The 24065-nt window shown below is 48.1% G+C and overlaps 1 protein-coding gene across 5 annotated transcripts; it reads left to right on the forward strand.

Annotated features, from left to right (window-relative positions):
- The first annotated feature begins 1753 nt into the window (after positions 1 to 1753).
- SMARCE1 (SWI/SNF related, matrix associated, actin dependent regulator of chromatin, subfamily e, member 1) lies at positions 1754 to 17331 on the forward strand. 5 transcript variants are annotated; one of them, XM_051794668.1, is made up of 11 exons: positions 1754 to 1858; positions 2552 to 2602; positions 3140 to 3183; positions 6048 to 6152; positions 8427 to 8507; positions 9633 to 9764; positions 11290 to 11461; positions 13156 to 13328; positions 14315 to 14416; positions 14910 to 15120; positions 15843 to 17331. In XM_051794668.1, the coding sequence occupies exons 2-11, from the start codon at positions 2596 to 2598 to the stop codon at positions 16052 to 16054; spliced, it is 1239 nt and encodes a 412-aa protein (XP_051650628.1). In that variant the 5' UTR covers positions 1754 to 1858; positions 2552 to 2595; the 3' UTR covers positions 16055 to 17331. The 5 variants fall into 5 exon arrangements, with proteins under 5 accessions (XP_051650628.1, XP_051650631.1, XP_051650630.1 ...); XM_051794669.1 differs by lacking the exon at positions 1754 to 1858 and adding an exon at positions 2298 to 2400; XM_051794671.1 differs by lacking the exon at positions 9633 to 9764.
- The last annotated feature ends 6734 nt before the right edge of the window (positions 17332 to 24065 follow it).

A 24065-nucleotide genomic window follows, 5' to 3' on the forward strand; every position in this document is an offset into this window, starting at 1 on the left:
AACAAACTGAGGAATACATCAATGGCTTTGAAAACATATAATTATTCAGAACTATTGGCACGGAATGTGAGTGTCAGTAAATGAACACCATAATAAATATTTCAGTAAGCTGTGGAAATTTATAACAACATTAAATGCAGTTTACACTATCAACAAAACTATTATTAATAAACTAGAGATGAATTCATGAAAGCAGGGGGAAAACCAGGTTATTTTTCACCTCTTAACAAGTATTTTCTCACCTTTTCTTTACAAACAGCCTGAAGCTGGTGGACTAGAGTGGCTTGCTGAGTGTATGTGGCTGGCTGAGGAATCTTTTCAATTCTGACTTTCTTTCAATATCAAATTGAAGTCACAGGTCAACAAATGTCCATTGTGGGCACAGACAGCATGGTCTGAGCAGAGGAGGGCAGAGCTCTTGTCTCTATTTGTCCATAAAAATAAGTTTGTTTAAGAATGAAAGCAAACTGGCCTAATGCAACTGTAGGCATCCAGAGAAAATGGCCCCAACTTGAAGCAACATGGTATCATGTTGAATTAGTTTTAATTCTTTTCACCTTCTACCGTCCTTTGGGGTTAGGCAGGTACCATCCCCTTGGCTTTCCTTCAAATCCACCTTCATTCATAATCCTCCTTCACGAATGTCTGGGAATGTACCTCACTGGCCACGTGACAGCATTTCAATAACAAACACTAAATTTCAAGGTCACACCTTCAATTTAAAAGCAAAACTTTCGACATCAGCCTTTCAGTTTCCACTGCCGAAGTTGTCGTATTTCATTCAGTCACTTGGACACTTTCCAGTGTAAAAGGCTCCTGTGCTGAATACTGGGGTCTGAATCCTCCTCACCCCCTCAGAGCCACAGGGTTCACCGGGTTTGTTACTTCTAGTTTTTACCTCTGTGTGTGGTACTTGTGCTGATTTCTGCAAGGAACTGTGGACAATTCCACTGCTCCCAGACCACTGGGTATTTTATGACTCTGTGTGATTCAGCAGCAGAGTGTTTGGAGTTGGTCAGGCTGATTTAGTTCACAATCACCATATATCGCGTATTTATAACCCAGGGTCCACATCGCTGCCTGTCCCAGCCATCCCTCGCTCCATCCCCTTCCTGTGGCCTTGTCCCGCTCGCCCTGTCACGGACACACCGCCGCGTTCCCGCTGCCCTCAGGGCTCGTCCTGCCCTGCTCAACCGCACCGCACTGAGCACACGGAGGGTTCACCCGCCTCCACCGCTGCCTTTTCGGGGATTTTTCGGGGATTTATCCGGGCTCGGACCCGAGGCCCCGCAGCGTTTCCCCGCCGCCTCAGGGCAGCCCGGGGCGCCTCAGGGGGAGCGCGCGCTCGTCGTGAGGGGGGGAAAAAGGCGCCAAGAAGCGGCTCGGGGGCCGCGCGCGCTCCCGCGAGGGGGAAAAGGCGCCGAAGCGCAGGAGGCGCGAGGCGCCCGCAGCCCCCGCGCCGCAGATTCGCCACCGGGAGCCATCGCTCAGGGCACCCGCACAGGGAAAGGGGGACGACCCCAACGCTGGGCACTGTGCCTCCGGGACGGTTCGGGAGCCCCGGTGACACCCGGCGCCGCCTCCGTGCCGGTGATGGCGAGCGGGGCCGCCCCACGCGGAGCACCCCGATGGCGTCCCGCAGATTCGCCGCGGCTCCCTCCCGCCGCCGCCCGCCCCCCGGAGGGCGCAGGGGGGGCCGGCCCCGCGCGGGGGCTCCGGTGGGAGCGGGGCAGCCGAGGCGGCCCCGCCGTTGTGAGCGGGGGGGGTCCCCCGGCGGGGCTGTGTCGAAAGTGCGGAGCGCAGCGCGCAGGCGCCGCCGCCGCCCCGGGCCGTGGGAACAAAGGGAGCGCGGCCGCGGGTGAGTCGGGAGGGCCCGGCCGGGCCGAGCGGGGCGCGGGGGGGACGGGCCCTCCCGGGGGGAAAAACGGGGGCTGCGGGGCCCGGCAGAGCCTTCGGGGCCGGGCGGGGAGGCCGAGGGGCTCCCGCGGCCGCCTCGGGCCCGCTCGGGCTCGGCGCGAACTCCCCGTGTGCCAGCCCGGCCGCGGCTCCGGGGCGTTGTTTCACGGGGAAAGCCATAAAAAATACCACGTTACAGCGGGTTTTTTTTAACATTCTGGTGTAAAACCTCGCTGCTGGAAGGTTAAACGCTGCCTGTGAGACCGCGGCTGCCGGGCTTGGTGGTTATTTATGTGCCCAGATACACGATTTGGTCGATTATGCATTAGTACCAGATTTCTGAAGGAGTCAGTGTAAAATAATGGGGCGTGTGTTTTTTATTCCTTAGTGGGAAAAAAATATATTTGCTTAAAACCTTTAGTATGAAGGTGATCTAAGCCTGCGTGTTCTTGCACAGCTGTTTAAGGCCGGATTCCTTGGAAAGTCCATTAGTTTTTCAAAGAGGTAACACCTAAGCTTATAAATGCCCTTTTGTCCTTATTCCAAAATTGGCGAATTCCTTGGGAATCAGTGGTAACGATAGTAACTGAAGCTTCAAAGATCTGGGGGAGCAGAGGCACAGCACTCACTGGCGTGATCTTCTTTTGTCTTGCAGAAGTACAAATATAATGTCAGGTGGCTGAAAATTTGACTATCAAAATGTCAAGTAAGTTTTTTTTTTTCCGGATTTTTCTTCCTTTAACTTGATGAATTAAAGATCTGGTTCAGGAGAACCTGTTTGTGAGATAATCCCATTGTTCCTGGCATTATAAGGAAATATAGGAAGTGCAGAGATTCCTGACTAAACTCTTGGCCTTAAATCGTGCTGTGGCTGATTCCTGGCATATTGTTTTCATAGGAAATCCAGATATCACAGCTTCTAAATCCTGTTTGACTGCATTTTTGCTCTCCCTCCCTGTAATTAGTGTGCATATAAATGCACACACAGATTCTCCAGTCTTCTGCCTGAATAAAAGGCTGGGATTTAGAGCAAAGGGGGGGCTTCATTTTTTCTTTTTTTTTTTTTTCTTTCTCTTGTGTTGTTTTTCACTTTTCAGTGGCAAAATGCAAAGTCTTTCGGAGTAGAATTTCTGTCTTATTTTGGTAAATTGCTTTAAAAATGTTGGCCACAGCAGATGCCTTATAGAGAATTCGTTCAGATTTTCAAGAAAAAAAAAATGTGCTTACATTTCTATCTTAACAGAAAGGCCATCCTATGCCCCACCTCCCACCCCAGCTCCTGCAACCGTAAGTATAGTGATTTTTCTCATTAACACAGAGCCTTTAGTAACTTCCCAGAGCAATAATTATGGAGTTGCATCACCTTCCTGTATCAGAAACACAGCACTAATTAATGTGATATGAATTGCTTAAATTAATCTCATTCTTTTTTAAGCACTTTGTGAAAGAGGAGCTGAATAAATTTGTTTCACCTTTGAGGCTGGACCTTGCAGACACTGAATTTTCTGTGAGCAGTCACTTGTCTGAAATGATTCACAGGGGGTTGCAGCAGTGCTGGAGTAGTTAAGAGCCAACTGACATATTTAATTCTAAAACTTCCTGCTGAGCCTGTGCCCAAATCATGGGCAGACAGTGCATTTTTTTTTTTAATGTTTCTGTTGTCCTGATCTGCATTTCAGTGGAATGTAGGAATATGCAAAATCCTGTTACATTGGGTCAGAGCAACGAAACACTCCTGATGCCAGTCTTGCACTCCTTGAAATCACTGGTATTTTGGAGTCTAGGACATGGGAAGTATTTTACTTTCTAATAAAGTGGTGTGGAATCACACTGAGGAAAACATGAATGGGAGCTTTGAGTCCTGTCCAGTGACATTCCTGGATGTACAGAGGTGCTGCAGTACCAGTGTGCTGTGGGCAGGGAACTCTTTGAAAGCAAAGGCTCCTCTTTGGTCACATTTCTGAATAGTTTGGATTTTATGATAAATCCTCTGTACAGAAGAATGAGCAAAGATTCTGTAGTGATTTTTTTTTTAACTTAAGAAGATTGAAAAACTGTTACCCAACAGTGTGTCCCTGATCTCTGCAGGATGGGAATTAGATGGAAAGTGATCCTTCAAATTTATTGTGCTGTACTTTACAAGTAAAGAGGCTTGAAAATGGTATAGTGCACAGATACAAGTTATGTTTTCATAAATTCACACAAATAAAACTTGGTTTGCATAGTTTGCTCAGAGTTTTCATTTTGCACACAGCGAAATAGATCTGTGCCAGGGTTAGGAGGAACACAATGGACCCACCCTGAGCCCTGGATTCCTGCATGGGGAGCTGTGCACACACATGGGATTCCCTTGGGATGTAGCATGGATACAGATGTTAAACTGTTTATGTTTGCTGTGGTACAACCCTTCAGAAGGGGTGCATGAAACACCTGCAGCCAGTGATGTGCATTGCCTGTCTAACAAGCAGCTTTTCTTCTATTTATATTATATTTTATGCAGTCCTTCAGGTGATGGTCTGTGCTCTGTTAATGCAAGTCATAAAGCAGCCAAATAACCTTGCTTGTTCTTCCACAGCCAGTTCCAGGTGCTACAGTGAACAAAGTCCCAGTACTGTAGCTGAAATAAAAAGTCTCCATGTGTTGCAAGGTAGTTCACTGGTAACATTTAAATCCTGTCTTGCAGAAATAAAGAATTAAGCAGACGGAGATTACAATTGTCACCTGGTTTTATTGAAGAGGTGTAGTTCAACATATTCAAAACCTGTTATGGTAATACAAAAAACCTACAGTAAAATGGTGTCTTATGAAGTAGTGAGTGTGTATGTCATGAGCCCAGGCATACAGATGAGCACATGGCAGCTGCTGTGACTGAGTTAAAAAGCTTGGCAATAATCTCTATTGAAGGCTGACTGTTAAAGGATAATTTTCCTCTGCACTTGTGTGTTAAGAAATAAAATCCTGCAGCGAGTCTGCCTTTACCTGAAACCTTCAGAGTCATCATAGTCAGCTCCTAGGGCACTTCTGTTCAGTGTCTGTGTGTGTCATACTTTGGTTCTTGGAGTCCTGAACCAATTTGTAGGATTTTTGTAACTGTGGTCTAGAACAGATCTGGCCAGCAAATCCCAGGGAAAGACTAGGAATGTTTACTGGGGCTGCTGGAGAGAGGGACACTGAGGGGATGGTGCTTAAATGTCTAAAAACACTCCAGGCTCTCATGAATCCTAATGGAGTGACAGGACCACGACAGTCAGGATTTAATCACGGTCACTGTTAAATAGCTGATCCATTTTTTCCAACAAAATTTGATTGGGAAGTGGGGGATAATGGAAAAAGGTAGAAATTTAAGCGAGGAGGGGAATACAGGGAACCCAGTGACACTTGAGTGTCCTTAGATTACTGAGAGAGGAAGGTAAAGAACTCAGAATTTTCTCTACATGACTGAGGTGAGAACAAATTGATCCACTTTCATGAATGAATGAAGAGGTATTGATTAACTTCTGAATTGTCTTGGATTGGGTGGTCTGTTCAGACTAGTCTGTAGTTTCTAACCTGTAGATCTTTTTGCAGAACTAGAGTTCCTCAGTCTGCCTTGTAACAGAGGGATGTCTCTGGGGATTGTCTTCAGCCACTGGCAGTGGTGCACAGATGGTGCTTTGAGAGATTTCCACCCCCCTCCACGTTTGTTGGGAAGGCAGAATGCTGGGAAGAAAATCAGGCAGGGATTTTCACTGGTGTAAATGTGGATACAGGGGGTTTCTGCCCCATCACTGGGTGCTGTGTCACCCTGGAACCTTCCCCCTTCGGATATGAGAGTCTTCTGAATTCCTTGGTGGCTTATGTTGGAAAATTTTATTAGCAATGAGCTGGATTTACAGAATGCTTGTTTAAATAAGTTACGCAGTTAATAGAAATAAAATCACCGACTTCAGACAGAAATTTGCAGTGACACATTTGCTTAAAAGTCCTGTTTCCTTACTAGGTTTGTACTGGAGTAAGTTGTGTGTGTTGGGAAGACACCGACTGCTACACCTCATTGCTTGTTTGAATTCTGGTTGCTTTTGCATGCCATATTGCAGTTCATTTTCATTTCTGTGTTTTCCTCGTTTGAGCTCATTTCTCATTCGTGTTTTTGTCTCATTTGTTTCCATCAGCAAATGCCCAGCACCCCAGGGTTTGTGGGATACAATCCATACAGCCATCTGGCCTACAACAACTACAGGCTGGGAGGGAACCCGGGCACCAACAGCCGGGTCACGGTAGGAGAATCAACTATTACATCCTCCAGCAAACACCAGGAATTGACCAGAAATGGCTTTAGGGTTAGGTTCTTCAGAGTCTTGGCTGCTGCCACTTCTTTATTAAAAAAAACAACAACTTACTTCTGATTCTTATTCCCCACCCTCCCCCCCTTCCCCCTTCACTCTGAAACCTTTTGCAGGAAAATGAGCTTCTACTCAGCAGGGAGAACTGGTGATGGTTTGTGGTGCAGAACTCCAAAAAAGACAGACTTTGTGGTCTTCAGTGACCACTGCATGCGTAGGGAAGAGTTCTGTAGCTGGGTACGAATTGTTGGAGGGAGGGAACTGCTCATTCTGCTGAGGTTCATTGGCACAAAAATAAGGAAGAGCGTTTTGCAAACTGGAGATCGTTGATAGTTGTTGCATCATCCTGTTGAGCCATATGAGGGGTGCAAGCTTTTATTATTCTTTCCAGGCTTAGACTGGTAATAACTGCACAGTCCCAAGTTCAGTCATTATTTTTTCAACAAAAGTGTGGTGATAATAAAATAGAATCCTTTCAGCTCTTAAATGTGTCAGTGTGTGGGAAATGGATGTTACATTCATTTTTCATAGAGTAAACAAAGTGAGAAGGAGGCAAGTGATGAGGGAGGTGACAGCTTCATTTCAAACACGGATGAAGTGCTGAGAGTCAGATGGAGTTAGGAAACAAAAATAGACTGGGGAAATGTAACATTTTCATAACACAACAGAAACAGAGCAAATCCCTGATTTTTTTTTTTAATATCTCAAAACTTTAAGGTTTTTTTGATGTAAGATTTGTACCTTAAAACATCTGATCAGTTTGGAAAGTGATACGGAGATTTCTCAAGGACCAAATGCATGGTGCTTTCAATGAAGTGTACTCCTTTTATGCCTCTCATATAAACCTTCTTTCAAACTTCACATATGAAGTTCATTCTATTTGTTAAAGCATTTGCAGAAAGGACCTTCCCCTACAAGCTGGAATTGACTGAACGGACACTATTTCCTTACACAAGAATAAGTCAGGTTTTGTCTGAGAACTTCCATTGTTTCTGTATGTCACAAACATACACAGCCTGCTCTGCCATGCATATCCCAGTATATGGATGGTGTCTTTAAACCCCTCTTAATTTAAAAGCATTAAACAGTTTCCGTTAATGTTTTTCCAACCCATCTGTATGTGTATCTATGTATACATTTTGGTGATGCATATACCTCATGCACATTATTTATACACAGTTCTGTATGCATTGTTCATAGAGCTCCATAAATTCAGCAAAACAAAAAAACTGTTGGGGAGTTAAAATTTGAAAACTGAATGTTGAACACAGGCCTTCTGGGGCTACACACAAGTATTTGATCTATGGGCCACAGTCCTGAAAGGTCTCGAACCTTTTATATTTTTATTTAAATGCACCCACTTAATGTAACAGAACTCCTGGAAGTGCTGGAAGAGCGGAGGGTTTCAGACCCTGCAGTTGGCAGGGGCTGTGATGGCACTGCACTGTTCTAGGAGGAAACCCTGTGGGGTGTTCTGTGCATTGAGGGACATGAGGGGAGGCAGCAGCTTTCCAGCAGCAGTTGGTGCTCAGTGTCCTTTTGTGTAGTGCCAGCAGTGCCTGACAGCGTCAAAGCCAAGGGAAGATAGAGCACAGGAGCATGTTACAGGCTAATTGGGACAATTAATTACAGCTTGGCTACAAGCAGAGCACACATTTGCAGTTCGGCTGCATAGGGTTGTTTTCTTTTTATCATATGAGTCTGTTAATTGGCTCCAAATTACCACTGACGAATTTTGCAGGCAACTGCTAAAATTATTTGGTACATCTCTAACTTAATGCTTTTAAACTTTCTCCATATCTTTTTTCACCTGTGCAGTAGCCACATTAAATTTATGGAAGCAGATAAAATAAATTGCTCACCAGAAGTGAGAAAAGCCAGCCTGCTGGGGTTGGTGTCTCCATGGCAGTTCCTAAGCTGTGTAGTTCAGTTTTAAGAACACGGAGCCCTTTTAGAGGCTTTATCTAGTTACTGCCCTGTAAACTCACAGAGAAAAGGGCAAACTCACGTTGGAAATCACTGCTGTGAGGACCAGCTCTCTAGTTAGTGCCTGTTCACAGACTGGGTCATTCTTTTTTTTGGTGGTGTTGTTTGCTTCTCGTGGTGGGGGTGTGTGAATGCACGAGAGCGAGTGTTTTCCGACACTAGAGCGTGTGGGATCTGTCCAGCAATCCCGTTAACGAATGGATTTATCCGGTTCTTTTATAGGCTTCCTCTGGTATTACCATTCCCAAGCCCCCCAAACCCCCAGACAAGCCCCTGATGCCCTACATGCGGTACAGCCGGAAGGTGGGTATTGCCGTGTCCGTCAGTAATAAAGTCAGTGTTCGTTTGTGCTAACAATTAATTGCTATGATCTTAGTTTCAGCTTCTAAACGTTGACTCCTAACAGCCTGCGCTCTCTTAAGGGGATGTAAAGTCCAGAGTCTGCCCTGCAGAACAAAGGCAGCAGTAGTCTGGTCACACAGTTGCCAATTTCTTGGGGGGAAAAATTGCTAAAATGCTAATTCCTACCACTGTCTGCTGACAAGGATCCACCCCGCCACATTCAGGAGTTCCTGTGACTTACTGACAGAACTTTTTTATATAAAGGAAGTATTCCTTGCGTTTTCTGGGCTTGGTGCAGTGCTGTAGCTGGACTGAAGAGTAGCAATGAGTGGACTTTGCATGTTCTCCTTCACCACCCTAGCCCGTGGCAACGTTCGCTTCGCTATTCTGTGAACTGTGTGACAGAAATAGGAGAGAGACTCTTGTGGAGTCTGGAGTCTGATGGGGCATGGGGAGGGCATGGCAGCCTGGCTGAAGCAGGTGAGCCAGAAGGAATTTCTTCCACTTCTGGTAAAGTATCTTTACCAGCCTGTCTGTCTTAGGCCAAAAAACATCAACACACACAAAAAAAAAAAAAAAAAATAAAAAAAAAAGTCAAGTGGTGCAGCAAGAAATTACACTGGCAGCTCTCCTTTTTTTTTTTTTTTTCCCTATAAAGTTAGAAACCTTTTTGGTGGAGTCAGAACTTGTTGGAACTCAGATTGATCAGCAAGACTGAAATGTTGTGAAATGTTACATTCTGATCTGAAAAGCTCAGTCTCTTTGTCATAATCTACTGCTGGATGTGTTTACTCAGTAGCATTTTTTTCCCCGAGATGCAGCGATGTGCATTTAAGAAGAGAATTGAGAGGGTTAAAGGCAATATTCCCATGAGACCAAAGCCACTCAGCAATTGCCTGGTTCAGTAGCTGGCTTCCTACTGACTTCCTGCCCCAGAAAATAATCCAGATAGTTTAGCCAGACTCATTCCTAACTTAATCCTGTTTTTCATGGTGATTCCAGAAAGAACACTGAGATGACAATATAAAATGTTTAATTTGGAAGTATTTAGATATCATTAGTAAAGCTCCAGCTGTTTCTGTTAAGGTCTGGGACCAAGTGAAGGCGTCCAATCCTGATTTGAAGTTATGGGAAATTGGCAAGATTATTGGAGGAATGTGGCGAGATCTCACTGATGAAGAGAAGCAAGAGTATTTGAATGAATATGAAGCTGAAAAGGTAAATGGAAGAAATCTGGGATGTTTATTACAGCTGATTCTTCTAGGAACTGGTCTGAGAAGAAAAATTCATCTTCCCCATGCAGGGGTGTTTGAGGCATTCACGAGAGCCCTGTATGTAACTTAAGTGGAAGTTTGTCCTGACACGTCTTTTAGATTTTTTTTTAAATAACTGTGCATCAACTGTGACTGGTCAGTTTTTAGACCTAATTCAAAATGAAGTATTTATAATTGAGTGTCGATTTTAACTGTTTAATGAATGGATTTGATTGTACAACATCAGTATTGAAAAGATTGTCTCAACACCAAAATCCTCTTTCAAAACTGGTGCTCTGCAACTACTGCTGTTCATAAGAGACTTCCAGTCACGTGGGGTTTGGTTTTCCTGGTGTAACCTGGTGGAACTCCACACTGTGGCATTAGTGTCTTGTTTCTTAATAGAAAATGCTACCACCTGTAGGGTTTTCTTGTGCTTTTGTTTTGGTTTTATTGATCTTAATGACAAGAGATGACAGCTCCTCGTGTCTAGGTTGGTAAGTGCTGAGCACCTGTACAAGGCTGTTCTTGTGGTTCTCAGGTACAAAGGGGAGAACTGTCCAGCTGATGTGCTGTGTTTACACCTGGCAGGCATCTGGGGCTGTGGACACCTGGTCAAATCTCAGCTGGTTCTATTCCAAGGCAGTAGAGAAGTACTGCAAACTGGGTGCTCGTAGCTGAAAGAAAAAATGCAGGAATTCTATCTTTTACCTTGCTAATGCTGTTTAGATTGTAAGCTCCTTGGGGCAGGGGCCAGCTGGTTTCTATTTGTGCAGTGCCCAGGCAGGAGGATTCTGGTCCTCATCATAAAGAAAACAAGACTTTTAGGTACCTTTAACAGTATCGTAGATTATATCTCCTTTTTCATTGGAAATACCTTAAATCACTATAAAAAAAATCTTAAAAGTGAGATTAAAGAAAGCAATTCAAAGGGAGAAGGTATTTCAAAGAAGGTGAAGATAGTGCTGCCATCCTGCTGCAGAAGGAGACAGGAGTCTGGCTGCAGCTCTCTCTGTCATCCCAGTGCAGGGATGGGCCAAAGAATGGACAAATCGTAAGTGATTTTGAAAACTGGTTCATGACATGCTGGAATAAGGAAAGAGAAGAAATCAGAATCACAGATCTAGTTAGAACTCCAGAGAATTATTGAGAATATTTTATGTTTGCTAATTATATCTTAACCAGAGTTTGATCATAAATGTCCATCACCTTGTTCTGAGGTGTTTTGAATTTGCAATCTCAGAAAACAAAGCTGTTCTGAGACACTTTCGGGTTAGTAAAACTGAAATGGACCTAAAGGCCCAGCTGTGTTTTTAAAACACAAATGGACTGTGGAAGGAGTTCTAACTTGTAAAAGAGAAAGCCTGGGAGAACCTGGTCCCCGGTGTGTCAGGCAGACGAGCCGGGGCGTCCCCGTGTAGGGGCACGGTGGTGGTGTTGGGCCGGGGGTCGCCCGGCGGTGCCATCAAACCGTGTTGGTCACGTTTCAGATCGAGTACAACGAGTCCATGAAGGCCTACCACAACTCCCCTGCCTACCTGGCCTACATCAACGCCAAGAGCCGCGCCGAGGCCGCGCTGGAGGAGGAGAGCCGGCAGAGGCAGTCGCGCATGGAGAAGGGGGAGCCCTACATGAGCATCCAGCCCGCCGAGGACCCCGACGGTAAGCGGGGCGGGCTCAGTGCAGGACCAGCAGCAGAGAGACACAAAACCACCCCCACTCGCCTTCCCCAGCACCTCACATGGCTGCCTTTCTGTTCTGGTGCCTTTGATACTGATTATCGCATTTTACTCCGTGACAAAGCTGACTTTGTTCCCAAAAATAAGGTGGCACCCGTGGCAGAAGTTATTCCAGCCCTTCTTATTTAAGTGTGAAGTAATGCTTACAGTTCAAACCAAATCAGTCTGCTTACAGCTTTAGCCCATGCATTAGAAAAGGCTTAGCTGCCTGATTTAATCCAGCTTGGATGGAATGTTGTGCTTTTATTACCAGAAGCACATAAGTCTGACAGGCAGAGTTCAGGTGTGATTAAGAGCACCTGAACTTTCAATGTGTTCAGCAACTGTCATTTGAGATTGTTTAGGGAGTGAGGTGCCCTTGCTGCTGACAAGTTGATGAGAAAATTCTGAAAGTTTATTTGACTGCAAGGAAATGCACCCCACCCAGTGGGAAAAGTCAGCCTCACACACCTCATGGCTGCTTTTAAATTCATCACGAAATACTTGTTGAAACCTGAGGGTGAAAAATGTACTCAGTTACACCCTTTTTTTTTTTCCTTCCCCCTCGTAAAAGCACACCTCTGAGATAAACCTTATGGCAAACAGCACTTTCCCCTGTGTGAGGTAATTGCAACATTTAAGTAAATACATTTAGTGTTGGGCTGGCTGGAACTTGGGGACTTGAGATTCTGTTCTGTGCTGCCTGGACCAGGTGAACTTGGGCAGAACCAGCCATTATCTCTTTCTGCTTTGTTTAAACTGATACCTCAATGAGAAACTGAACATAACACTTTGAAACAAAGGGGACAGAAACTGTGATTCAACTAGTTCTCTTCTCTGGTAGTACCTCCTGGCATGGTGTTAGGCTTCTCCTTAAAATTCCTGTGAATAGTCAGAAGGTCATCTCCATTAGGAATATTTGATGTAAAGTTAATTCAACTTCTGGACTTCCCTATGTGACATTGTTCTGGGATATAATTCACACTTGTTGCTGAATGGATTTCTCTTTAGAGAAATGCATTTACTAATAAATAGATAGAATAGAATAAATAAATAGAATACTGTTAATACATTCCTCTGAATTTTCAGTGATGTGTAAACACGTGTCACTGCTTCATGCTTTCAGTCCTCAGTGTTTCAAAAAGTGAGTGGTTTTGATCTGTGCTACAAAGGTTGTTTACAGAGGAGTCACTGTCCTGCTTGCCTTTTGCTCTGGGTTTTGCTCTGCTAACGTGATTAGTCAGGGATGGTTCTTTTATTCGGTGTATTAATATCCCCTCTTACTGTGGAAATGTGGAAAGCAAGGCAGTCAGTAACTAGGTCAGTGCCAGTTCCAGCTGTGGGAGATGCGTGTGAAATGGGCTGTGAGAGCTGTGCCAGGGAAGTGCTGTCCCATTCCCTGGTGCTCCGTGTGTGTTCCTGTGCTCTCTGGGACGTGCCAACACCACGCTGGGGTTTCACTGAGCGGCAATGTGGGTACAGTGCCAGCCTCGGGGCTCCCTGTGGCACTGAAGCAGTTCTCTCCATGTGGCACTGCAGCAGTTCCCTCCATGTGGCACTGCAGCAGTTCCCTCCCTGTGGCACTGAAGCAGTTCCCTCCATGTGGCACTGAAGCAGTTCCCCCCGGCTCTGTTGCAGACTACGACGATGGGTTCTCCATGAAGCACACGGCCACGGCGCGGTTCCAGCGCAACCACCGGCTCATCAGCGAGATCCTCAGCGAGAGCGTGGTGCCCGACGTCCGCTCCGTGGTCACCACGGCCAGGATGCAAGTCCTGAAACGCCAGGTTCAGTCCTTAATGGTTCATCAGGTAAAGAGAAAGGACATGGATGCAGCTAAAACCTGATGGTGTTGGGCTGGACTCCAGGTCTCGGATCATTTGATTGCTTACATGACTGTTCTTGCTGGGTGTCATGTTCTGTGCACTCCAAGAGCTAATCCCTAGGTTTGCTTGGGAGCTGCAGGATGTGAGACTTCACCACCTGGGCTGTTTTGTTACTGAGGATCACGTTAAACTGCACTTTGTTCTGTAGGATACCCTAGGTATTAACTCCATAGCTTTACATTATGACATACAGCCCTCTGTATTATTACAGCAAAAGTCTGCTGGGTAATAGGTGGAGTTGTGATTTCAGGTACCTGACAACTCATTACCTTGTTTGTAACGATTTCTTTTTGCAGTAAATTGTCCCTATTGTAACATTTCTGATTGAAAGTTAAACTCATACAAGGAAATCTGGTGAGGTCACACCTACATGTTTCACCCAGCTTTGACTGGGCACATGCCTGTATTTTCCAAACACTCGTGTTACCAAAAGAACCCTGTCAGCATGGTCAGTGTGAGTGTGGGTGAAGAGAGACGAGGATTAGATAGAGATGTGTTGGGGTTTTTAATTAACAGATTATTTGGAGGGTGGAGGGGGTGGTTTCCCTTCTTTCCTTTGAATTGTGGTCTGTGTTATGAGAATGTAATTGATGTGGGAGTGTGTCTCTACCTGTGGGCTGTGTATATCCAGACCTGAGGGGTGCAGAACAGGAAAGAAAATGTGCACATTTGATGCTGGAAGCTTCATTTACAATATGCCTCATGTGCTGCATGGGCCCATTTACTGTTCATACTTTTCAGTATGAACTTCTGAGCTGTCGGCTGTCAGATCAAGGCAGGCAGAAGGATGTTTATGTACTAGAGCAATATTTAAAAATAAACCCATACAAATATTTTTGTGCACAGCTGTAGCTTTACCCAGTTCTCAGGCGACTGCCCAGTGAAGTTCTTGCCATTTATTTCACTTCCAGCGTAAACTCGAAGCTGAGCTGCTGCAAATTGAGGAGCGTCACCAGGAAAAGAAGAGGAAGTTTTTGGAAAGCACAGAGTCCTTCAACAACGAGCTTAAAAGGGTACAATTCACTTTCCTTCACTTACTCTGAGGAAGCTGCTGGTTCCCCTCTGGTACAAGTGCGTCAGTCCTGTGTTTAGTTGTGTGCAAGGACCCAGCTGCTGGGGCAGTGCCCTGGGGTGGGTGGTACAAAGCACAGGACGATTTCCTGCTCCTTCAGTGACCTTTAGTGGTGACATGGGGCCAGTACAGTTTAAGAGTTCCTCCAGGCTGGGCCTGAGAAGGAGCACCTGAAGGAAGGTGAAGCCACTGTGGAGGACACACTCTTCTCCTTGGCTGTGTTCAAATAACAACCTCTACGTTGTTTATTTATCCCCTGCCCCTTTATTTTTGTTAATATGCCTGTATCTCCCTAGTGACTGAAGATTTTCATATAACCTTCATCAAATCAATCTGCACACAGAAACACTGAACTCATCACTGGGGTCTCTTGATGTTTTGTATTTCAGCCTGAGGTAGTAAAAGAGCTTTCATCTTTTTTTTTTAACTGCTAGTTATGCAGCCTGAAGGTGGAAGTGGATATGGAAAAGATTGCAGCTGAGATTGCCCAGGCTGAGGAACAGGCTCGCAAGAGGCAGGAGGAAAGGGAAAAGGAAGCAGCTGAGCAAGCCGAGCGCAGTCAGAACAACCTGGCAGCTGAGGAGGAGCAGGCAGCCAGCAAGGGGGAGGAGAAGAAGGAAGAGGAGAGCACTCCAATGGAGACAGGTAACTGCACCTGAACACCTGCTGGGGAATCCTACCAGGATCTCAGAGGGTCCCTGAGGAGGCTCAGCTCAGCCAGGAGAACAGTTCACTGCGTCCTGGTGAACACAGGCATTTGCTTTCTTACTCAGTTACTCAGTTTAGGAGGGGAGGGGATGGGATAAGAACACACAGAGCCCCCTGCCATGCTTTGTGTGTGATGTACCCAAGGGAAAAAAATGCTCTCTAAACCAAAGTTAGCCATTGGTTTACTGGGAGCAACTGGGATTGTCTTCTTGTCCCAGTATCCGTGTCTAGCAAGGAGGATGGAACAGCTGCTCTCAGGTAGATTTTCCAGCTGCTTTGTGCTCTGGACAATGGCAGTAGGAAATGCTGCTGGATTCAGGGGTCTCAGTGGCTGGTACCTCCGTGAGTCACTGCTGCAACAGCAGGAGCGTAAGGAAAGGGGACCAAGGAGTTTGAATTCCAGTGTTTCTGGTTTAACAAGGCACATGGCTTTCCTATGGCTGGAATTCTGAGGTCAGGCAGCTGTGGGTGACATCAGGATGCTGTGGCAGGACCACGTGCATCCTCAGCGCTGAGGTCCCTCAGCTGTGCCTGTCCCTGCACGTTCCAAGTGGCATAACTGCTGTGGAGCACTCGGATTTATCGCAGCTAAATCCTAATTGCACAACCCAAACAGACGCACTGGCACGTGAGTGACACTGAGAAATGTGTTGTTCCAGAGGAGCCTCACGCGGAGGAGAGCGCGGAGAACCAGCAGAACGGTGAGGAGGGGACCTCCACCCCCGAGGACAAGGAGAGCGGGCAGGAGGGCGTGGACAGCACGGCCGAGGAGGGGACCAGCGACAGCAACACGGGCTCGGAGAGCAACAGCGCGACCGTGGAGGAGCCGCCCGCGGACCCCACGGCCGAGGAGGGCGACAAGAAGGAATAACCACTGTGTCTGTCATGAAGTACTGTGTGATCTCAGAACGTGCTCCGCGGCTGTTGTACCTTCCCTGCCTCTGTCACTTGTCTCCAAAGGATCCCCGGGGGTTGATGGCACGTCAGGTTACCAGTGTAGCGATGTGAGAGGCCCTGTGGAGGTACAGGGTGTCCTGCAGCAGGCAGAAAAGGAACCTCATGTGTCTAGGCACGGCTGTTGCAGCGTGGAGAGGGGCTTATATCACTTGGAATTCTTCCCTAGAAAGACAGATTTGGGTTTAGTTTTGGTTTTAGGTGAGAAATCAGGCCTTCTCTCTTCCTTCTCCTTCCACAGCCGCAGTGACTGGCAGTTTTTCCAAAGGCCCTTCCTGTCCCTGTGTGGCAGCAGTGAGCTGCAGGTGTGTCTCACCCAGGCTGCAGCCCTGACTTGTCTGCACGACTGAGGCATTTAAAGCTGATGTTACTTTGGAGCAAAGGCCTGATGTCACCTGGAGCCTCTCCTCATCCAGCAGTCTGCTGTGTCCCACCGCTGCTGCGCTCTGTGCCAGCCCAGGGCAAGTTCTGCTGCAGCTGCCCTGGTCTTTGCTTTGAAAGAAGGCTTTCAGTCCTCAGGAGCAGCTCTGGAATGAGGCTGAAAGGTGGGGTTTAGGGGTTTTTCGGTGTAACTTAGTTGTTTTTCTAGAGGAGCTGCTCTCCAGTGATGGAAACTTGCTCGTGGTCTGCGTGCAGCGTGTCAGGAGATCCAGCTCCAAAGGACTCAGTGTAGTCTTGCAGTAAATGACACATCTTCAGGGATTTTTTCCTGTGGTGCAGGATTCCTTTCAGCAAGCCTTTGCTTTTCTTTACCAATTAACTCCTTTTTTTGCTACCAAGAGACCCTGGTGTGGCCTCAGCCAGAGCCCTGGCACAGTACAGAGCAGGAGAGCGTTTAAACACGCACATGTTCTCTGAGCAGACAGTCACTGATAAGGCACAAATGATAAAAAATAGTAGTTTTGCTTGTCATGAGCTTTCAGAACCTCTGGGAACTACAAGAAAAGGCCACAATTTGCCCTATATAAGCAAAAGCCCTAAAAAAAAAAAAAAAAAATACATTTAATTGCAACAAAAGCTCCAGGCAACTTTTTGACTTTACAACTGAGAGAACACGTGATGCTTCAATGAATTGATGTGTTTTTTTCAGAGCAGTGGGTCTATGAGATGGTGTTTTTTAAATCCTTTTGGTCTTTTTTTTTTAAATGGTCTAAAAATAATAAAATTCAACGTTTGTTTTTTTTTTAAAACTCACAGTGGTCTGTTCTTGTCTTTTAAGGTAATGCCAGTGTTTGGTTCAGAGCTTTCATCGTCTGTTCTCCATCTCAAGCCAGAGGAGAATAAACACATGGGATTTGATTTCTTACAGATACCAGCTGCTGCCTGGACTGGGGGCCGACCCCCACAGGGCTCAGGTGAGACTCCACACCTGAGGTGCTGCAAACCCTTGTTGTGCAACAGCTTTTATCTGCAGCAGCCCTGGGTTCTGCAGGCGGTGGGGGGGGGGGGGGAGGTGCTTTTCATCTGCTCCAAATTCCCAAGGTGTATGTAAATAACTCATTATTGGCAAAGACGGGCGTGTGCAGCTCAGGGTGTGTCCCTGGGGGAGTGGAGTAGGTGTCATCTTCAGGGGTGAAATAACTTCTCTGAGCACATGAGAACCTGAACAAACGCCCGTGGGCAGTGTTGGAGCACTGGCCAGCCCTGTGGTGCCTGGCAGAGGTGCCCACAAGGGACTGGAGCATCAGGGACCTGGTGCAGGAGAGGGACCGGCCTCGGCAGAAACCCGGCTCCTCTGCTGTGCTCCTGCACCAGCCCTGCCTCAGAGCAGCCACCTGGAGCTCTGATGGCCCCTGTGCCTACCTGCAGGTCCTCAGCAGGGCCAGGAACTCTCCCAGGAGGAAGAGGCCTCATGCTTTGCTGCTGGGCTCACTGGAGGAGCTCTTTCCTGGGCGCTCTGTCTGGCCGGTGGGTGGGCGCAGCCGTCCCACACAGGGTACTGAGGGCTGGCCAGTCCCTCACACCCCAGGGGACTGGCAGGGAAGCAAAGAGGCAAACCCCAAACCCCTGCATCTTGCAAGGGAGTTGTTTTCTTCGGTTTGCTTTTCTCTTCAAGAAAAACCAGGGGTTTCCAAGTCCGAGTCGGGCGTTGTGACCTCTGACACCAGCACGGTGCTGCTGCTGGTTTGCTCTGCAGGAGGAGGTTGAGCCTGTGTTGGGTTGTTCTCAGAAATATGCTTTTATCTCACCACAAAAACACGCTCGGTAAAAGTTATTAAGATGCCTGGGTTAAAAAAAGAACCGTTCTCAAAGGGGTTTGGAGTTGGGGGTTTTTTTGCGTTAATGTAATAATTAGATTTTATCGCCCCAAAACCCTTCTGACCTACAAAACTGGAATACAGTAACGGGTACAGGGCCCAAAGGGTAAATGTTGAGAGGGATTTAGATGTTAAAATATAAACCAGGTGCCTTGTGAGGTTGTTCAGAAGCAATTCACCAGGAGAAGTGAACCCAGATGCTGGGCCTCCAAGAGCTTCACGCACCCAAATCCCTACCAAACCCCTCACCTACATGTTGGGCTGAGCTTGGCTTCCCGAGAAAGACAAAAGTCTCGTGTTTGTGCAGCAGGGGAGAAAAAAAGGCTTCTGGAGAAACCAAACAAAAAAAAAAAGGTAAAACGATCACTTGTGTATCACCCGGACAAGTCTTGCCAAGCTGCTCTGCCTGGAGCCAAACGAGCTGCAGACACTGCTTACAGAGAGGATTATGCTGGTGACAGAAGGAAATAAAACAGATTAATGGAGCTTTACAGGGATGAAATATCAGAGCCAACCTGAACACTGGCACAGAGGGGTGGCTGGGGCAGCCTGTGTGTCGGAATCAGAGCCCATTCAGAGTGTTGTGCTCGTGCAGCTCAGGGCAGGAGTGGAGACACCTCGTCCTCTGCACCTCGGGGGCCTCGGGGGAGCAGGTCCAGAGCCCCTGAGAGGGAGGAGGTGTGGGTGGAGAGTATGTGTGGAGCAGGGTCGGACCCCTGCTCTGCTCAGGCCTTTGCCGAGGTCCCTCCTCTATCCCGGGATGTTTTCCCATTTCCCACCAGCTCCAAGTGCAGCCTCTGTACCTGCCCCATCCCGAGGAGCCAGGGATGGTTTATTTCTCCTTCCCCCAGGTTTTGCCCTGAACCCCCAGCCAGGCAGGCCTTGCCGTTTATTTTTTTTTTTTAGAAAGCTACTTTTTAATTCAATTTATCAAGAGCTACAAACAAACGTTCCACTGGCCACCAATCCAACCCCTCGTGCCGCCACCTCCGCTCCCCCAGCGCTGTCCTTGCTCCTGTGCTGACCTCCCTTCATTCTCTTAACTGACAAGCATTCCCAGCAGTCCCAGCTGTCAAAATATTGAGGAAAAAAACCCCTCACAGCCGACTGGAGATGGAAGTGGTGCAGACTGTGTGCTGGCAGAGGTGTGTGAGCCGGAGCAGGCGCTGCCACCAGGAGTCCCCATTCACCTGCCCAGAGAGGGACTGTCCTACCCTGGGCTGTGAGCTGTGAGTAGCTCTTACTCTTTCCTCGTGCAGCATCACCAGTGCCCGCCAGCAGCAGCAGCAGCAGCAGTTGTGGCAGCACGTGCTCTGTGTGACTGCTCAGGGCTCGAAACAACACAACCATCCCAGCTCTGAGTTCAGCTCCCCCCACCCTGCAAGCTGCTGGTTGTGCTCTCCAGGGGCCTGGATGCAAAGCTGGGGGGGGTTCAGTTACATCAGGGAGACAGGAGGGCTGGAATTCCACGTGTTTTTCCAGGCAGGCACCAATTCCATCCCGGGCCATTGCAGCCAGGACTGGTTGTGCCTTCACCGAGCTGCAACACCCGGCCAAGGCTTTGAACACTCAGTCCAGGGCTTGGATCCCTGGGTGTGAAATCCCCCCTGTGTTTGCAGGGTGTTACTGACTGGCAAACTCTCCCAGGGGGATCTGATGACCAGATGGGATCAGGCACTTGGCTTTTAGAGCCTGGATCCTGCTTCGGGGCTGTCTCGCTGTTTGTGCTCTCAGTTCCCTTCGCTTTGACGTTTCTTTTTCCACAGCCTTCGAGGGGTTTTTTGAAGTGGTTTTGCACATATCAGACTGGTGTCTTATTTTGTTGTAAGTCATCACGTACAGCTTCACTTGTGACTTCCAGAAGTCAGTAATTTCTGTCAACAACCAGTTTCAATTTGCTTTGTTCCCTCGATTCTGTTAAAAAGGCGAGAAAAAGCCATTTGAGTTCTGGCACCAGTTTCAGGGGTGGGGGGGGAGAAGCCAAACCAGAAAGAGTGGCAGTAACAACAACAAAAATCTTTTTCTAATTACTATTTTTCAATTCCAGGGATGAGAAATTCTATATCCATGACAGAGAGGGCTGGATGAGCTTTGCCTGGAGCAACCACTGGTGGGATTATTCTTTGTTTCTATACCCAGTTTTCTTCCAAAGACAGCAGTGGATTGGTGCTAAACCTTCCACCTTTTGAATAAGATAACACAGCTCACAGGAAGGATGTTTGCTGGATGGTCAGGGACACTTCAACCCTCAATTATTCTTAGGGGCCATAATGCTTTATCTCCCTAATCAGGATCTCTTCAGCTCCCTAAACGGCTGCTCACTAGTGTTTGATACCCTGTGGGAATTCCCAGCAGTTTACCCACTTCTGTGGGAAGGCTTAAACCCTCTCTAGACACAACTGGTGCTCGTGTGCCCTCCCTGCCATAGTTCTGTGAAGAAATTCCTCCTGATGTCCATGCTTTAGTGCAGGGCAGATGCCAGCTTGGTAAATCTCTCTTTTTTTTCCCTCAAAAAAAGAGCTGGAGAGCAAGGCCATCACCTGATACGTGATGCGGGCACGAGGCGGGTGCGTTCCCGGTGACACCGGCTGTGCCCTTCCCTGCTGTGGGGACCACTGTGGGTAGCTGCACACCCCCATCAGAGCTGGCACTGCACAGATTGCTTCCTCCCCCCGGGGGATAAGGATCTGTTAATAACCTCGTGGTGAGATCACAATCATGAGACAGTTTGTCAGGGCATCCCCTGCGCCCGCTCGAAGAACTCCGCTGGGCGAGGAATCCCAGCTCCGTGCCCCTCTGAAGGTCAGGAATTTACTCCACAATTTCACTTCTGCTATTTCTGTTTGTTGAGGAACGATGACATCAGATGCCCCCTCAGAGCAACCCCCGTGACTTCCACCACAAACCCCCCGGGGTGCCCCAGACATCAGAGAGGGGGGTCTGGGTAGGAGCAGAGCCAGAGCTGGGGGATCCTGAGTACCCCGGGCTGGCATTGCTGGGCAGAGGGAGCAGCAGGGCAGACGTCAGGGTCCCTCCTTGACGTCAGCACAGGGATGCAACTGGGAAGTGCAGCCGGGAAAGGTTCACCCTGCACTCACCAATGCTTCTGTCTGGGCATCTCTGGCTTCCCCCAGCGAAGGGGATGAAGGGGACGAACCTTCCCGTGGCTCAGAACAGGGGGAGGGAGCCAGAGTTTCCATCTCAATCCACCTAAAGCAAAATTAGTGGAAAATACCAGAAAGTTTTGAATCCAGGGTATAAGAACACTCCGTGCTGTGCTTTTCTCAGACCGAATTCCGCCTCCTGAGGCAGAGCCCCGAGTTTTGCTTTCCAAGGTCCCCCAGCCCGTGTGTGCTGTCCAGGAACCATCTCCTGCAGCACCAGGATCCTTCCTGCCTCGGGATGTCCAGTTAGGACAGCCTGCAGGAATCCCAGCTTTACACACAGCCCATGGATGTGAGACACAGCACTCGACTCCCTTATGATATTCCATGGCTGAGTGAGCCACAGTTTAACGTCAGAGCAACTCAAGATTACACAGCTCACTTCGGTTCTAACTTGATGTTTCAATTCAAGTGGAACGAGCCTGAACTGAACCGAAATCTCTCTTTCTGAGCAACTTCCTGTGGAATTTATCAGGAAATGCATTTTCGTTGAGAAGTTGATTGATGAACCTGCAGCTTGAGCAGCAGGTTTGCATCACTGACTTCCACTCTTCTGGCACTGCAGGGTCCCCACAGAGGGACCCAGGGACTGGAAATACCTGGTAACTTGATTCTCTTCATATGGTTAATTAACTTTTTATATAGTTAATTAACTCTGGGGTAACAAATGGGTTCTAGTGACAGAGCAGTGTGGCTTTCCTGGGCACGGCTCAGGCCTGGCACTGTTGGAGTTTGGTGTATTTGCTCCCACAGGATCACAGTTTTGTGAAAAGCTGCTCACGGGGCACCCGGGTTCAGGGAATGTGTCAAAGAGATGGAATCACTGAGGCATGAAATAGGCTGGAAATATACACAATTGAATTAAGCAAAGCTTTAATAACTGTTCTGAGAACTCCCTGGGGATAAAACGTGACCGTAAAGAAATTCAGTGTCACACACAGAGAGCAAATTGTTTATTTTAAATATTCCCATTCTTTTTAAGAAAAACAATTTGCTTGAATGGGCTCTGGCAACACAGAACTTGGCATCTATCAAAGCTCTGAAGATGAAGATTGGGACCATGTGCAGAAAACAAACTGCAAACCACCTGCCTGCGTCCCCTCCTTGTCTTTGGCTTCAGACCTGGGGATGGATCCACCAGGACACTGCCAGCTGCCTCTCCCTGGAGCAGAGGGGACATAGAGCACGCCGAGGGGCCCGTGCCCCCCTCTGCACACCCCCCCCTCCCCAGGCAGTGCCGTGACCGTGTGTGAATCCTTCACACCCCCGTTACACCCCCTGATTCTGGGTATTCTGCCCGTACCCGAGGGAAGTCTTTTCATCTCTGGTCCTCCTTGGGGGAAGTGGTTACGAGATAAAGCTCTCGAGGCACCGTACCTGTCCGGGTACCTGGTGAGCAGAGGCAAACAGAGCAATAAATAGCTGCAGAGATGGGAACAGCACCCGCTGACCGAGATAAGTGCCAGGCGAGGTGCGGGGGCACCGGGGCAGGGCACAGAGCACGCCAGGGGAAGAGAGGGTCACGTTGGGTGAGCAGGGAAAAACCCCCACGGTCCTCAAGCACCCTGCCCTGAGCACCCCAGAACGGGCTCAGAACCACAGCAGCACTGGCCCATTGAGAGAGAAACACTGGGAAGGATTTTAAGTGACAGCTGGGCTGTCACCACGTCTAAGGATGGTCTGAAGCTGGATCTGGGTCTTTACACAGGACCCAAGACCATCCACAGGACCCTCAAGACTATCCTCAACTTCAGATATATTTAACTGGGGCTGGGATTCCATCCTGTGATGCTCTATTTTTCCACCTGGCTGCAGTAACAGCACTGGCACAGCATGAGAGGATGGACAGGACGTGATGCCAAAGGCAGTACTTCTAAGTGACCCTGGCCTGGGAGGAAACTGAGTTTATGAGGAGCTGGAGATGTTTCTGCCTGTTAGAGAGGTCTGTTCCAAGAGCAGGACCCCCCTTGGACACCCACCAAACAAAAGCCACTGATTTGCCTTGGGGGAAGGAGTGGGACTTCCAAAGTGCAGAAGATTTGGGGAAGATGGTGCAGATGGGAGCACAAAAATACCCAAAAGCAGAAAGAGGGGAAGTCACTGAGCTGCTGACAGTGTCGTGAGGGAGAAGGGTGAAGGGCTGGTGGCCACGGGCAGTCCTGTGCACTGAGCCTTTTCATCCTGAACACCCTTCCCAGAACGGGTCTGGCAGGTGGGATGGATCCTCCCCATTTCCTCCAGCACTGGGCTCTGCGGGTGCTCCACAGATGAAGCAGGACCTGCTGCAGAGGGGAGGTGAGAAGGAGCCTCCTTCCCCTGGTTCCCTCACTGCAGGCCATTTCTCATGTGTTGGGGCAGAAGCAGAGCCCACCTCACACCCTGTGTGGCAGTGACAGCCCTGGGTGTGTGGGACCTGCTGAGGCAGCACCACACAGCTCTGAGCACATGAGGAGGAGAAGGAGGAGGAGGAGGAGGAAGGGGAGGAGGGTCTGCTGAATGTCAGTGA

The sequence above is a fragment of the Manacus candei genome, unplaced genomic scaffold, assembly GCF_025592945.1.
Source record: "Manacus candei isolate 608988 ecotype Guabito, Panama unplaced genomic scaffold, ASM2559294v1 h1tg000040l, whole genome shotgun sequence".
In the NCBI taxonomy this organism is placed as follows: Eukaryota; Metazoa; Chordata; class Aves; order Passeriformes; family Pipridae; genus Manacus; species Manacus candei.